Consider the following 16,852-nt stretch of genomic DNA (forward strand, 5'->3'; position numbering starts at 1 on the left):
ATATTGTTTCTGATCGATTTTATCCAGTTGTCTCCACACTCACAGGTGATAAACCAGTAATTCTAGTGGTGATACATCATGCCTTCAATCTCATTGAAAGCTGGAGAACAGGTGAAGAACGAGAATGTCCACCTCACTGTGGATTGTCTGGTTTATGAGGGAAAACTGCTTGATTGCAGCTTCAATGATATCATGTGGCGTGACATTGGGAAGTTTTTCAGAGTTTCCATTCACCAGGTAATTTCTATACATACAGTCATGCTTCTGCATGGTACTATTAATAACAAGCAAACAAACAACCCCACCCTCAATGAAAACCCAAACATGATTATAACTCTTTGTTTTATTCTTTAGCTCATTCAGACTTCCAAGTGGCGAAAATGCAGTTGTAAGTATAACTGTAATGTTATGTAATTTTGTATATTTGATCAAAGATTGCTTTTGTCACTTTCCACATAGTAAAGTTGTACGGACATTGGCATTAATATTCAGTGACTAATTTCAAACGTATAAATGTTTAACTTATAAATAACAAGCTCTTTTCTCCCCGTAGGTTGCATTGACCCTCTGATACTGGGTGTAGGTTTTATAATGTGTATTATGATGGTGGCAACTGTGACTATGGAAGTGGTGCGAAGGATGATTTAGATGTTACTGAGCTGAATGTTTTTCTCAATGCCATTATATCTGGATCATAAAAAAAGGAAAATGATATAATGATAAGAGATCTGCAACTTTATGCACAGGGCTACATGTTCATTGAAAAAATGTGTTGTGAGTTTGACAGTGAGATCTGAGATGCTAAAATGTTCCAAAAGAATAACTTGCTGCTCTTGTCCAATACTTGTGTCAAAAAAATCTCCTCTGAAGAGATGGTTGTGTAAATTTTCAGCCAAAGGTGCTATGAGATTAACGTTTTTTAAAGTTCAACATGTGGCTATATTTCCAGTTCACAGTCTCTTTTTGCTTCTTCTTAAGCAAAGCATTTCCTCTGTGTATTGCTGTATGATATAATGTTCTGGTTAAGATTTAGGTTTAGTTGAACAGGTTAGTAAGTTTTAAATAACAGCTCAGAAAGTAAGGATGCTGTTTTGTGCAATTTTATTAATTATATTTAAATTATCTGTGATGAATACAAATCAGTTGTATATAGTATTTTATTTTTATTTTATTGTGTACAGTATCTTATACTTATTCTTATCATCTTATCTTATTCCAGTGTTTTTTTCAAATTTTTGCTATGTAACTTTACACTGTCCACTTTCTGCTGTAACAAATCAAATTTCCCACGTGTTGGACTAATAAAGGTTATCTTATTTATATTATCATATCTTATGATGCACAGTTATCAGACTTAAACACAACTGGACCAGCATGTTTTACAGTTTTCCCTGCCACAGCAATCAAAACACCAAAGGAGGGGATCTATTTCTGATAGCATATTTTTGAAGCATGAGTTTCCTCTTTCTAAACACTTGGAAAATAATGGCAAGGGACAATAAAACTTGTCTACAGTCCAGCATAACCTTTTTACAGTTTATATTGCTTTTCCTTTAAATTCTCACCTGACCCATTTATTTATTCTACAGTTTTACACTCTGTTAACCCACTTCCACTACTGCTGTGTTCTGATCTTATTTTTTTCAAACACTGAAAGAGTTAACGTTCCTGTTTGGGCAGTTACTTTAAAATCGAAAATGAAAGTGCTTCACTGACAGGGAAGGACTTCACTCCCTTTTCAGTGTTCGAAGGATATACCAGAGACTGTATACTCAAGCTATTGTGTAAGTGAATTTCTCAAAATCTTTCCATGTGAAGCTGTGAACTTCACAGCTCTAGCAGGCCCAGACATATACATATTCTCTAGGCCAATATTAGCCTAGCTTTTTAAAAAGTGAACAGAAAGTGAAACTGCTGACCATGATTATTCATTGTTGTTTTGACTAAAGGCTCCTTTCTCTTCTCCCCCCCTCAGAGACATGGTACAAAGACATGGTGAGGAAAATATGGTGCTTTTGAATTTTTAAGTTTTATCTCCAAAAGCTGATTCTGTTCATCTGGACGTAGCGTTTTTCCCCCACTGAAAATGCTATGTCCAGATGAACAGAAATAACTTTTGGAGATTTACTTACCTGGATGATTGTGCATGCATCAAGACTTTTTAAGTTTTACTTTTCAAAATTAAAGTTGTCAGATATTTCACTATTAAAGACAATAAGCTTTATTTAATAATTACACTTGAAATGATATAAAGTTGCAAGCATTTTTTAGCCACAGCAGGTGGTCTGGGGGAGGCTTCAGTTTGCAGCTAAACAAGAAATTAATGGAAACCAACGATACTCACAGTAAATTCTAATGGTGGTATAAAAAAAAAATAGAATTATCCCACTTTAATTTTAAATTTTGATTTTCACTATGGCCAGCACTGTGGCACACTCTGGAACTGTTGCCTCACAGCAAGAAGGTCCTGAGTTTGACTCCTGGCTGGGGTCTTTCTCCCCGTGTTTGCGTGGGTTCTCTCTCGGTACTCCAGCTTCCTCCCAAGGTCCAAAGGCATGCAGTTAGTCGGGATACGTTAATCGGTAACTCTAAATTGCCTATAGGTTTGAGTGCACATGGTTGCCTGTCTCTACGTGTACACACTGGGGACGTGTCCAGGGTGTGCCCTGCCCTTTGCCCTGCTCTTTGATAGGGAAGACAGGAATATAGCCACATGAATTCAATCTGGTTCTTCTTTAAAATATCTGGATTTAGATTAGCACTGTTAAGCACTGTTTATATGGTTGATACACATTAACTCATTAAAAATTATGTTACATCTAAACAAGGATCCAATTTTTCTTTTTGTTTAATTTTAGAGTCATGGAAAAAATTCTTTGTGTGGGAAGCAGGAAAAACAAATGGGGCCCATTTTCCAGTTGTTCAAATGCTCAAAAGTATTGGACAAACAGACGTGACCTCTGCAGCAGAATGTGACTACCTTCTAGTCTTCTGTCCTGTTGTTTCACGAGTTGGAACAGACATCGGCGAGGCCCTGCACAACATAATTCGTAAGAAATGTTAAATAACTAAATGCTAAATAATACATGCATGCATGACACATTGAGTTTTGATTGAAGTTATTGCTGTAGGGTGAAGATGAAAGTGAAATTTGTATACACTCATTGTAGATGTGAATATCATGGTAATTTACAGAATGCAAGTTTAATAACTAACAGCAATTGCAATTTGCCATGTGTTGTTTTGTTTAGCACATTAATTGCACCCCCTAATTTGTCCTACTTTTGATATGTTGTTTTGGTTATCATTACTCCTTTTAGTGATTTTAGTGATTATGGCCTCATGCTACGTTCACTTAGAATATTTGGCCTGTAAAGTGGGAAATAAATATAAAATACAAAATTGGAAGTAAACAGAAAGGCTACATTTAACGTGCAGGCCATAAGACCAAACTCTTGTTTCTGAATCATTTGATCCTGTTGTCTCTTCACTTACAGCTGGCAAACCAGTAATACTGGTGGTGATGCATCACACCTTTGATCCTCACCATGTTGTAGCTGAAAGCCAGAGGCAGGTGAACAACCCAAATGTCCACCTAACAGTGGACTGTCTGTTTTTTGAAGGCCACCTCCTCAGTTGCAACCTCAATGATACCATGTCGGGTGACATCAAAAGATTCTTTGGTTCTGAATTCCCAGTTTCAGGCTTAATTCACAACTTGATCTCTTTGTGGCAACACATCCCAAGTTTCTGTAAGTATGTGATATAATACCTTCATCTATCTGATTTATCTGAATATTTATCTTTGTGTTTTCTTGATGACCACCAAATTTAAAGTTCCTTATTTCTCATGGTATGGTCACATTATTTAAAAAAACAAACAAACAAAAGAAAAAACTCCAATATTTTCTGGCACACAGTGTTGGGAAGGTTACTTTTAAAATGTATTCCACTACAGATTACAGAATACATGCCCCAAAACGTATTTTGTAACGTATTCTGTTACGTTGCTCAATGAGAGTAACGTATTCTGAATACTTTGGATTACTTAATATATTATCATGGTTTTTACAACTACATGAATGTACTATTGCTGTGTGATTTATTACTATTACTGAAGGTTACTCTCCATACCAATACCAACTAGACTTTTAAATATTAATGTAAAATGAGTAACAGTAGGGTGGACATTAGGTAAGGCTGCACTTTTTGCAGGCATACATGACTATGCCTAAAGCTTTATTTACCTACATTCTGTCATTTGTGTGTGAGTGGTAAAAATAACAGACGAGTTACTCTTCTGTTTTCATTTTACTTTTAGGTTTAGGTAGCCCCATCTGGAAAAAAATCAGACCTTGTAAGTATCACTGTATAAGTTTTAGCTTTGTTGGTGGTGTATCTTAAAACATATAATAACATGTTCTGTAGAAATCACTCAGCCTGTTTACAATGTAATCAGAATGTAGTGATGAGCAAACACAAATGTCACTCTACTCAGAACTAGTCTTACAGGTCACTTGAGTCAGTTGAACTTGAAAAAGTACTTAGTACTTTCAGTTTTCGGAAACCAGCTACTGCAGACATATGGATGATTTATGTGTCTCACACAGAATGTGTCTCAGAAACTCTCTCTACCATAAGTATGGTCCACTGTGGCTTATTACTCTTTTTGTCTTTATTTTTCTTAATTTTAGGCTTGAATCCTCTGGTACAGATTGCTGGATTGATTGTTCCTTTGCTGATGGCAGGTGTGACGTCATTCAGCTCCAAAATATGGAAGAGAAATAAAAGTGGGAAATGAGGACTGCAAAACAAAATCCAAAAGCAATAATTTAACAATATCACAGTATGTTTTCTTGATACTGTATATAAAACAAAATATATGTAATATATCATGCCTTTGTAATCATTAAAGATGTGTTAGCTATGTATTATAGTTATGAAAGCTGGTATAGATGTTTTAGGGATGAATCTTTTGATCATTGGTACTGTAGCATGCTAAAGATGAAATGTTGCTTTACTCACATGTCCAGATGTCAAGTCAAGACTGAAAAGTGAGCTATAAGAAAACAGAACCATTTCTTTCCCAGTTATTGCAGTAATGCTTATATAACTTAAAATAACAAATTTATTGAGAGGATATCTTAGTGTCATTTGTTGCTTTTGTTCATACTGAATTCAAAGACATTCTTTATTAAGTGACATTAAAACCTGTTTCTGATTTAGGGTTAGACGTTACAGCTGTAACACATTTCAACAAGTAGATATAGTTCAAGTTTACAGGTTTTTGTGCTTCTTTTCAGTTCATTAATTCTTTCTCTAGAATTCTATTTTCGCTTCAAATCTTGAATTAATATTTACACACTCATTGTGTGGAACACAATAAAACCAGAAACTGTCATTAAAGGAGTTGCCCCGCCCTCGACCATTTTTTTTTTTTTAGTGAACTTAAAGGAGCATATTAGTGCGTGGTTCAACTTTATGCAATTTAACTTTCTGAAAAGAAAGAAAACAAGAGCCATATTAAGAGCTCTTTTTCATTCAGTTTTGTTTTGTCTGATCATTGGCCATATCACCTGCATGGAACAGCTGGCTCGTAAAACACTTTATGCTCTGCTTCTGCGTAAAGTCCAGTTCACCATTAACTTTTTATAATTATTTGAACATTTCTCAATGTTCTCAGTCATACAGGCCATGGTAATCTAAGGAGCTTGGAAAGAAAAGCAACTTCTTTAAGTTTCTTGATTTCACCTCTCATTCGAGAAGCTTCTTCGAGTCTAAAACCAAAGATGTTCCTCAAAATCCCTGCTGATAATGACCCACATGATAATTTGGAGTAAAGGTTAACGCCTCATTCTTTATCATTGTTCAGTGACATTGAGGAGTCAAAAGGTAAGAAAAGAGGTTACAATAATAATTTGTAATCACTATTCATACCTGACAGAATCATACAGTAGACAGACAGAGGTAGCAACTAGCATTTGATTAAGTTAAAATTTCACAGTTATATGACGAGTCTGTGGAGACTCAGGATAAATCTAAAAGACATGTGAATATTGTATTTTGAGTGCAATTCACCAGAAATGCAAACAAATACCGTGTGCTGCTCACATGTCAGCTTAAAGTAGACAGGAAAGGTAATAGATAATTCACTAATAGACAGAGGAGATAATAACTGCCGACCATACCTGCTACATTCATTTTAGTGTGTTAAATGTTCAAAAATAGCCTCATAGTCATTCATAGCTGCCTTATATAAAAATGGTTTATATAGTTGTTTCACAGGTTAAAGAGTAAATAATTAATCAAATCTAACAATAACTGGTAATTCTAATGGTTGTAGTTATTTTTATAATAATAATAATAATAATAATAATAATAATACTACTACTACTAATAATAATAATAATAATAAATTATACCTATACAGTAAGGCAAAAAGGCGCACCTTGATTTAACTCAACAACAAATTTCCACTCATGAACCAGTGCACAGACTGGTGGAGCTTCCAAATGTTATCTATAGCACAATCACTGCTTCACAGTTTTCACAGGCTGTAGTAAACTTTTAACAAACAATCCAAAAGTCTACAACATTTATAGCATAATGTTCATATTCATTTACACAGAGATGATCTTTCAAATACCAGATATTACTCATTACTTTTTTGACAAGATTTTATTTTATTTATTTAATCCGTTTATTTTAACAATGGCTTAGGAAGAGTTAGGGAAATCGTTTCACACAAGTGGTTCTGAAATGTTTCACAATGAGCACCACCTCAGAAAATATTTGGCCCTTGAAATTCCACCATTGTGACCAGCATTAAACTAATGTAGTATAGGCCTACATAGGAAGGCAAATGAAATAAAGCTTTAACCAGTCTGTTCTCTCTCTAACTTCTTCTGTCAGCTTCTCGTTATCATGTGTAGAAATGACCTGATTGGCTGAGTAGTGTCACATGGGATAAGTTAAACTGAACGTGATTGGTCTGTGAGACTGTTCTACTTCATTTTGGGGTTCATTGTTCAGTTCTTCAACAGCTTAAAGGGATTGGCCACATTGAGGCCGTCTCATCACCACCTGTAGTTGCATATCCTTTTAGTCTATTGAGTCACACTGACGTTAACATTCTTTTACCTGCCTGTCCAGTTTTGTTTTCAACTGGTGAACAACTTAATTCTCAAAGAACAACTGACAGCACTTCATTGCACGGGGAGACACTAGAGTTCTTTTTTTCTGTTGGGAAGGAATTTCTGTTTCAAAACAAGTCAAGAAATTGTAATCTGCATGTAAGTAACTTTAGTCTGCAAAATGTAAATGTCTTGCATCAGAGTAATACAAGTTACACCCGTAATCTATTTTTAAAGTTTGTCTTCTAGGCCAGTAAAAGTTGCACAGCTTTTAGTAAAGAAAATGTATAATGCATTCAGTTAATGAATCTGCACCTCCTGCTATTTGGCTATATTGGATTTAGTTAATTTCAACTAAAGTTTGTTTTCTAATTCTTTATCCTTCCTCAGAGACATGGACCAGGGAAATGGTGAGAGAATAATTTTGCTTTATTTTTTAATATTTCCATTAAATATGTCAATATTAAGGTGAATAAGCTGCATTTACTTATTGAATGAGTAATAATTTCAAGTCACCCATATCAGTCATCCTAAAATATATCTTGTCAGATAAGTATCACTGACTTCTTTCTTACTTGTTAAAGCAAGGCTAGTATAAGATCAATACAAAATTTGCCTGGGATAGCTGGTTTACAATCAGCTTATAGAGTAAAAAACTAATTATAATCAAATAAAGCTTCCATTAGTGATGAAGGAAATGTTGCAATAGGTCAGATATTTGTTTAATACATAGGGTGAGACAAGAAAGAAAACCCAGACTTTTTTAACTTAGTTTTACTTTCTGTTGTAATGCTAACTTTCCCATTGATAGTTCAGATTCTTGTGCACTTACCCAACAGGTTAGAAATGAAACATCTAGGTCAAATGTTCAGTCTTTTCTCTTCAGAGATAGTAAGTTATGATTATTTCCTTGGCTTCCATTGGCTGTAGTCATTTCTACACAGAAAGCTACTTGATTATTTTGAATGGCTCACAAGGCGTCCGTAATTTATATCTATTAGTTTAGCCTCAAATGAAAATAACACTGATTCACTCAGTGTCATGATCAAGCTGCATTTGCTGTATATATGAAATCAGTTGTATATTAATTAAGTATGGTGACTTCAAAAGAAACAAAAAAGAAAAGCTTTGGTGTTTTGTCTTCAGTTTCAGAAATAACTAAAATATATATTGTTAAATCTATCTTTAGGGTTGTGGAAAGTTTTCCGTGTCATTTTGGCTGGAAGAACAAATGGCGCTCATCGTTCAATTGTTCAGAAGCTTAGGGACATTGGCCAAACTGAGGAAGCGTCTACACAAGAAAGTGACTACTGTGTGATTTTCTGTCCTGTGGTTTCACGAGTTGGGACAGACATCGCTGAGGCCCTCGACAAAATACCATGTAAGGAAAAATAAAAGTGACTTTTTATAAATAATTTAAGTGATTTATATACAGGGCCACATGTAGGATACAGGCCAAGAACCACATGTGGTGTTTATGTACTACAGCATGAGTTCAAGATCTAGTAACCCAGCCCATTTATTTAATCTCTTTTCTGAATCATCTGATCATGTTGTGTCTTTGTTTATAGTGGGTAAACGTGCAATTCTGGTGGTGATGCATCACACCTACAATCCACAACATGTTGTAGCTAAAAGCCGGAGTCAGGTGAACAACTCAAATGTGCATTTGACTGTGGATTGTCTGTTTTATGAGGACCAACTGCTTGACTGTGACCTCAATAATACCATGTGGAATGACATCCGGAGAACTCTTAGATCTCCAAATCACCAGGTAAGGATTTCACTTACTGATTTATTAATGGGCATACATGCAATAACTGATGTATGTGGTTTGGTATTTTCAATAAAGGTATTGCTCCTTATTTGTTTTTTTTTTCTTTCTTTCTTCCAGACCTCATCATTGCAAGGCTTCCAAAATTGTACGTGAGACTCTTACGTTCATTCAGCTTCCCTAATAAGTCCGTATTTTCAAAAGAAAAGTTTGATTAGTTTGTTTTAGAGCTAAAGTGCATCTTTGTGCTATCTGAAAACAAAAATCACATAATTTTTCATGTAATTTAGTACAGTGGAACCCCGACTTAAGAAATTAATTCGTTCCCGAGGGTCTTTCGTAAGTCGAAAATTTTCGTAAGTCGAAGCACCCATCGCAGGTTTTGAGTGAGGCGATGCTGAGCGATAGGCTATAGGCTAAATGCTAACTAGAACAACAATACGTCGTTCAAGTGGAACAGCGAAGCGCGAGTACGGAAGCCAAGAGGTTGTCACATGATTCGGAAGGCATTGTGGACATTGTAGGCTCAGCCAATCAGAGCCAGCGGATTTCGTTACTCGGGCATTTTGCCGTAACACAGGCAAAAATATTGCCGTTCAGTGCCTTCGTAACTTGAATTTTTCGTGAAATGGGGTATTCGTAAGTCAGGGTTCCACTGTATTGTGAAAATGATTTATTCCTGTGAAAAAAAATTACTTTGATGCCAGTTTACTATACAGCAACACATTGGCCCAGTGGTTAGCATTGTTGCCTCACAGCAACAGGCTCCTGGATTTGAATCCACTGGTCACTGGGGCATTTCTGTGTGGCGTTTGATGCTCTCCCCATGTGTGCATTCATGGCCTCCAGCCCCCCGGCTGGAAACATATGCACTGATATGTGACAACACGCTTTGAATTGCAAATGATCAAATATAACTTCTTACCCTCGTTTTTCTTTTTTGTTTTTCAGATTGGAGGAAACCTACCACAATATGGCTCATTATTGGTTTTTCTATAGCAGTGGTGATCATTGTGGTTATCGTGGCAGTCAGTGTGGAAATGCAAAAGAAGAAAGGACCTTGAGGTGTGCCGTTAATGTGCCCCAACAAAACCAAAAAACCCCAACAAAAAAATCTAATATCAGTATCAATTTACCAATATATTTTTTTCTTGGAAGGATAAGAGATATGAGCTATGTAATCAGCAAAGGGTGTTGTTTTTTTAAAGAATTGTTTGGAAAGACCAACTGTCTTTGATATTTTCCAATTGTAAATAACTTTCTTACCATAGGAACGATTTGTTTCTATTTTGAATTTTGGCTTACTTTGTTAAATAAATAATGACACTATGTAATATATTGTATAGTGTCATCTAAGGTTGGATTTATCTTATTTTAAAATCTTCTAATAGCCAGATTACTTTTAAAAATGATGTCCAAATGCTGTGTATTGCATATTGTGTCTAGGTTTTAAGAAGATGTCTTTGTGGAAAATATTGAAAGAAAATAATTTTCACATTTTTCTGTACCAAAGTTTACAACCAAAGTTCTAACTATTAACTTACTATTACCATGTGTATTTTAACATGCATTTTCATTGGTTTTTTTTTAGTAAGTACTAATAAACTTTCTTCTCATTACTATTAATTTTATTTAATTCTAGCTTTTAAAGGTTTCTGAGTAGCTATACAATCCAACAATAAAAACCACCGAGGTTTTTCAAAGGTAGTACAATTATTCATGTAGACACAAGGAAAAGGCATACAATTCTTGGAGAGAGTGAGTAGTGTGACTTTGATCACCAACTTCTACTACTTTATTGAGGAATCTTAAGCTGACTTGTACTCGAGTCCTCTGACAACTGGCAACTTGCATGTAACCTGGTGTAAAATATTACCAGCAATTCAGCTCTTCTGATCTTTGTTTTCTTTCTTTCCACTTCATGACAGCTCTGCTCTGAGCAGTGGAGGTCTGAATGAGCAGGATTTGGTATCATGAGGGCGGGGGCTGGAAGGAAGGAAAGGGGATGGGGTGTTAAGGTCACGCCTCTGGCCTAAAAAGGCAAAGCAGAATACCAGTTGACGTGAGCCGATCTAAGAATAACTCAGGGCCTTAGGCTTAGAAATTGAAAACACACTATGAATGCAATAGTAAAAATTTCAGACTTTGAAAGTTTGCAACTGAATACTTTGAAAATACAAATACGCAGATTTGGGAGTTTATGATACAATTACATATTGTTTTAACACATGTGAAAGCACTATCCATACTATGACCATGTGACTCCAACGGCAACATAGGCTGGTGGGATAAAGTTACATTGAAGCTCTCGCTCCTAGTCTCTTTTCTCTCTTTCCCTTCCATCATCCGTCAGTCCCTGTGCTCGGTCTAATTCTGTCTGAGCCAGTGGAGGTGTGGGTGGGGGGACAAGCTGCTCTATCTACAATCCCAGCCCTAAGCAGGCAAAGGGCAAAGACACGGGCCACGTTAACTTGGTCTCTGCCTGTCTCCCCAGCCTGATCCACTGGGACAGAAGTCAGCTTTCAAGACTTTCTTCCAAACGAAGACCCATTAAAACTTTCTGATGCCTGGAAATATAGTGCAGGATTAAATCCTGAGAATAGACAAAGGGGTGTAGGGTTTCTGGTGGTGGTCACTGGTTTAATTTTTTCATATTCTCATATATCACAAACCTTTTGGATGACGTTGCTGGACTGGAACACTGGGATTAAATTGTGCAGACGATCCAAGGATTTACCACAAGTATTTGTTTTCATGGCAACAAAATCTCCATAAAGGATTTAAGTTTTGTAACAGAATATTTATTTTGAAACCATGACCGAAGCAGCTGAAGGTAAAGTATCACCTTGGTTACTCTTTGAATTTCATTTCAACAACTTCTTGCCTAAAATATGCCTCTTATCATTTTATATGAAATTCTGCGGGGCACTGTACGTCTGTTTTGCACACAGACACTGTGATGTTGTGCTGAGTGGTGTGTAGGAGAATTTCATGATTAGAAGTATCTAAAAATATTCTGCTATCATGTATCTGCTATTTGTAATGCAGCTTCAGATTCCCATGGCACCAACTGTGCAGTATAGGATCAGTCAGCATCAACACTGTTCCTGCTGTTGCATATCAGCTGATGTTGTGACACCATTTTACATGTTTTTGCCTGGGATAAAGAAAATGAGATGACAAGAGGATCTTTGAACAGACATTTGGCATTTGTGCACCGTCAAGTTCATAAGATGCCCACTAGTTTTAATTACTTCAAAACCATTCCTTGTCACTGTAGCATGACAGCTGGGTCTAAATACTACAGTTCCAATGAGCCTCAGCAACACTGTGATGGAAAAGAAGTCAGTCATGGGCTCTAATCTGGTGCAGTTTGTTTGGGCAATTTAAAATGCTTCATTGTTTTAGTTGACAAAAGATGGTACCACAGCTACTCAATTCAAAACAGACACAGAATAGAAAATGAAGTAAAAACCATATTATTTAGCTCTTGTCCATCATTGGCAGCTAAATAGCAGCTATTAGCAGCAGTTCATTTCCCCACTGAAGATTTTAAGTAAATAAACTAAGTCATTTGAGTCATCAAAGATAAATTGATGTTAAATGTTTCAACTTAATAGTAAATCAGGCCAACAGTAATACTTTATGCTTATGAAATGACTATCCAAATCCATACTTTGAAGTCCATTCAGTATTCTATGTTGACTGAACTTATATTGTGAAATTCTTGGGAAAAAATAATACACTGTCCCAGTAAAAACTGTGGGCACAGTAAGCCAATCACCGCCACAGACATTTGTCTGTATGCAAGAAAGTGATTTATATGAGTAAGTGGATTCTCAGTCTTGATAGGATAAAATATGATTTTCTAATATATCCTATGTAAGGAAGCACATTTACAAATATAGCATCCGATGTTGCTGAGTGCTCTGGGATCGTGATGTTGTGGGAAAAAACAAAAAAAATGTCATTGTATGGTAGATGATTCCTCTGGGTATTCGGCAATTACAAAAGACCACCCACAGATAGGAAGACAAAAAACATCAAATGTTAGACAAATAATATGCAATTTTTTTGGCAGGGCTAACCTTTGCAGCTCTATGAAAGGCATTTTTCAAAGAGGAGATTTTGACAGAGTACAGTAGGACAACCATACATATGTATGTTTGCTCTCAGCCTTTTTTTTTTTGTTGTTGTTTTGCTCTCAGCCTTAAACCACAAAGAAAAGCAGCTAATCAGCTAAAAGCTGCTGTGTGGGTGTACAGGCCCTTTACTTATGCTAATGAGATGATTATTGTTATTGAAATGACAGTTGAAATGACAGTATAAAGAGCTGATTATCTTCACGTTAAGAATTATGTTGGAAAAAACAAAGCTATAATTTTATGGTCCACTTATGCTTTTCTCCAATAGTCAGTCACATTTTATGATGTTAATTAGTGGATGTAGATGAACATGACAAGTGCCAATGAAAGCCTTTTACATATGCTAAAAGCTTCAGGAAACTTTAGTATTTATTTGTCAAACTAATACTTCCAATAATAATGAACAAACATTCATGCATTAAAATTCAGTTTCTTAGTGTCCACACTTTTTTTTTAATGTTCTTATTCCTGATTATAGGAATTTACATGTTGCCCCTGTGGGTTCCCTCTGTGTACTCTGGCTTTCTCTCACCGTCCAAAGACATGCACTTTAAGTTAATAGGTGATTCTTAACTGGCCATGTGAGCATGAATGGGTCTGTGTCGATGTGTTATCCAAGTGAAAGAGTGTCATCCTGTCAAGGGTGTACCTTGCCTCTTGACCTATGATAGTTCAGTCTCTTTCCCCACTGCAAGTTAAGTTATTCCTAATATCTAAGCCATCATGATGTAATTATTACCAATGATATTAGGAATAATAAGATTATTTCCTAATTTAAATGCCTCTGTCAAGACAGCCAGTTATCTTATAAATATTTTTCTTTTTCAGAAGAAATTTAATTGACTGTGGAAAAAGGCTTAGTTACATTCCCCTTTGGAATCCGGTCGTTAAGTCTGACGTCACTAGCTGTGTCTGGGCCTAAACTCTGCTGCAGGTCCATATATCAAACGATCACTATGGCATTACTGAGAGTTGAAAAAATGTCTAAAGTCTTTAATCTTTAATAAAATGATCAGCGTTCTGCTCTTCCAGGTGTAACAATTGAGTTTAACATCCAGGCATCCATAAAAATGGAATTTATGACATTTAACGGAGTTAGAAGTTAGCAGAAGGTTAGCTCGCTAGCTTCTATCTAAATACAATATAGCATGTCCTGACTGCGGGGTTTTGGAAACAAATTAAAACGTACAGCTCTGTTATCACTTCCAACATAAATGAAGACAGAAAACTAAACAGCAGTGATGTTTGTAGGGTTACTGAAGTTTGGCTAGCTGGTGTATAATGATGTGCTACGTGACCGCTAGCGACACAGCTATGTTAGCATAATATAAACAAGCTAACTTTTTTTCCAGTCGATAAAAGTTAACGTGAGTGTTCTCGGTGGTCAGGAACAAATGTAATCCCATGGCAGGATGCTGTAAAAGGACCAAACTTCAGCCAGGAGAACAACTGAGATAATCCATCCACAATACGAGGTTAGTCATTCATATCTGCATGGACTGGGCTGTAGTTACATCCTAAGGTTTTAAAAACTGAGCTTAAATAAATGATTAGCGGTAATAAAAGCCGAGGGAGGTCAACAGTGACTGTGACAGTGACATCACTGACTGTTTTAGGAGCTTTTTGAGATTAAATAGAAGAAAATACATAACATTAAACATGTTAACAACACATAAGCCATATTAAACGCAGACACTTTAGGCCCGGAAGTAGGATTCGTCACGTCATCACTTAACGACCGGATGGTGCTTCTTACAAGACTAAGAAGACCTGTATGTGTGAAAGACTGGAACAGCTAAGCATTTAGAAATGAAAAGAGAAAATATTTGTATTGAAATATAACATACTCAGGTGCAACAATGCTTCTTTCAGTTTCAGTCAGAAGAGTTTACAAAGAACTTGCTGTGGAGATGCTTCATAGTTGGGGAATTAATGTGATGGCTGTGAGGCAAAGCGGAGAAGTAGTCTCTCTGTCACTTTCAGTAAAATTAGAAACCACTGGGTGGAAAGAATCCCAGTTGTTTAGTATACTTGTATACTAGTATACTGTTATTTTCCACATAACGATTACAAATAATAGAGTCTGTAAACCATGCAAACAACCTGTTTACTTTCTCTGTTGTAATATTGAGAATTTGACACCTATTGTTGTAGGTTATGTTGGAATCAAATTTCTAACCTGATTTATAACACTTATCTGGCTCAACCATCCGGATGTTAAAAGGTCTCTGCTGCATTTAGTTCAGTTCTGTGCACTCATTACTGAAATGTTATGACAACACTTCCCTGCATTCTGGCTCCACTAGCTCCTAATGACTGCTCTGAGCTTAGCTGTCATGGATACCCTGTGAGAGCAATGGCAGAAATGTCATCCACAGCATGGAGGCAGGTCAGCCATAAAAGGAGGAATCATACATGGATGGATGGTCACACCATTTAGAGTTGAGTTTTGAAAACAGTGGTCAAGGAAAATATCAAGTCTAAAGGGGAAGGACATATTCACATGCTATTAATGTTTTTATTTCCAGTACTAAATTCCAAAAATGGTCTTTATTGTCTTGCATGTGTTACAATGTCTGCATTGAGGGTTTTGTTAAAATAGGAGCTCACAGACTGGTAAAATGAATACATGAAACTGTTTAAAAAGATAGATAGAAAATAAAAGATAGACAAAATAGAAGTACAAGTACACTGGGATCTCTTGTCAAATTCATGATTAATTGTTTATAAGTTGGATTTGGACCACAGTGCTGAACTAGACATCATCAGTGAACTGCAGTGCATGGTCAAATCTATCCATAAAAGCCTGAAAAAAGAAGGAAGGCTCTCAAAGAATTACTACTGTCAATACACCTACAGTATAGCCAGTCAGAAGCCTGTGTATCAGTTGAAGACTTTGGGCAGCTATAAGTGCAGATTTACACCAAAAATTCTAACTTTGTAAAGATTTCTGAAATTATCATGGCCTAATGTAGGCCATATTCAGTTAGTTGTTTCCTTTGCTACAGGAAAAAGTATAAAGCAGGTTAAAATTCTGTAACAGAGTAATTTCTATTATTAGTCTGTGAACTTTGAAATATTGCTACAAGACACTACATCAACCTCTAAACTACATAATTTGTGATCAAATATATTTAGCGCTATTAAGATATCTATCCCATTTCTGAGTGCCCAGTTTGATTGTAGTGTGGTCACTAATTGTCCATATTCTTTCAACTAGGCGTGTGGATAGACGCACATACCCAGGACAAAGTAAAAGCTGTTAAAAAACATAAAGAAATATTATTTGAAAAACAAAGATGTAGACATGTTTCATAGCACAGGCAGTATTTCTGAAGGTTCTGTATCACTGATTATTAATATTACAGGTGGCAGGGGTTTTCCTGGCTTTGAACAGGCACTTGTGTGTGTGTGTGTGTGTGTGCGTGTGTGCGCGCGTGTAAGCTATTTTGCAATTTCTTGATAAAGAAAAATGTTGGTTAGACTTAAACATATAAATGGGCAATTATGGAATAGATTAAAAATAGAACTCTATTATAATGTTGATGGCTGCTCTTTAGTGCTGACTGAAAACTTTGTGAGCAGAGAGAAAGTTGAAAAATCCTGGATAGAGAAAATTAAGTGATGCAAGTATTAACACCTGTGTTTATCTACTATTTCATATCAAATGACTGCTATGAAACGTCCATTGACATTTTAGAGAACATTTACTCACAGTTTAAACTACAACAACTCAATGGTGTCATTACAGTCATCTCACAACAGGCTCCACAACTTGTTATTCATGTTTTGAAAAGACC

At 36.0% G+C, this 16,852-nt stretch overlaps 3 protein-coding genes across 12 annotated transcripts in view; all 3 read left to right on the top strand.

Moving 5' to 3' along the window:
* The first annotated feature begins 645 nt into the window (after positions 1 to 645).
* LOC146502041 (uncharacterized) lies at positions 646 to 5,442 on the top strand. Its single transcript, XM_085133310.1, has 6 exons — positions 646 to 1,784; positions 1,976 to 1,995; positions 2,859 to 3,050; positions 3,498 to 3,767; positions 4,322 to 4,357; positions 4,695 to 5,442. Exons 2-6 carry the CDS (start codon positions 1,980 to 1,982, stop codon positions 4,799 to 4,801), a joined length of 621 nt encoding a protein of 206 aa, XP_084989436.1. The 5' UTR covers positions 646 to 1,784; positions 1,976 to 1,979; the 3' UTR covers positions 4,802 to 5,442.
* Positions 5,443 to 6,685: 1,243 nt separating this feature from the next.
* Positions 6,686 to 10,443, top strand: LOC146502042 (uncharacterized). The gene is made up of 6 exons (XM_085134299.1): positions 6,686 to 7,292; positions 7,524 to 7,543; positions 8,323 to 8,514; positions 8,705 to 8,907; positions 9,028 to 9,055; positions 9,859 to 10,443. The coding sequence occupies exons 2-6, from the start codon at positions 7,528 to 7,530 to the stop codon at positions 9,969 to 9,971; spliced, it is 552 nt and encodes a 183-aa protein (XP_084990425.1). The 5' UTR covers positions 6,686 to 7,292; positions 7,524 to 7,527; the 3' UTR covers positions 9,972 to 10,443.
* Positions 10,444 to 11,250: 807 nt separating this feature from the next.
* LOC146502043 (uncharacterized) overlaps positions 11,251 to 16,852 on the top strand; it is a 32,219-nt gene continuing 26,617 nt past the window's right edge. For 3 of the 10 annotated variants that reach the window (XM_085134263.1, XM_085134266.1, XM_085134267.1), the window contains exon 1: positions 11,253 to 11,740. In XM_085134263.1, the coding sequence (XP_084990389.1) occupies positions 11,722 to 11,740 (19 nt within the window). In that variant the 5' untranslated portion in view covers positions 11,253 to 11,721. The other 7 variants (XM_085134269.1, XM_085134273.1, XM_085134270.1 and 4 more) reach the window with 4 other exon arrangements.

Source organism: Neolamprologus multifasciatus, chromosome 15 (genome assembly GCF_963576455.1).
Source record: "Neolamprologus multifasciatus chromosome 15, fNeoMul1.2, whole genome shotgun sequence".
NCBI classification, from domain to species: domain Eukaryota; kingdom Metazoa; phylum Chordata; class Actinopteri; order Cichliformes; family Cichlidae; genus Neolamprologus; species Neolamprologus multifasciatus.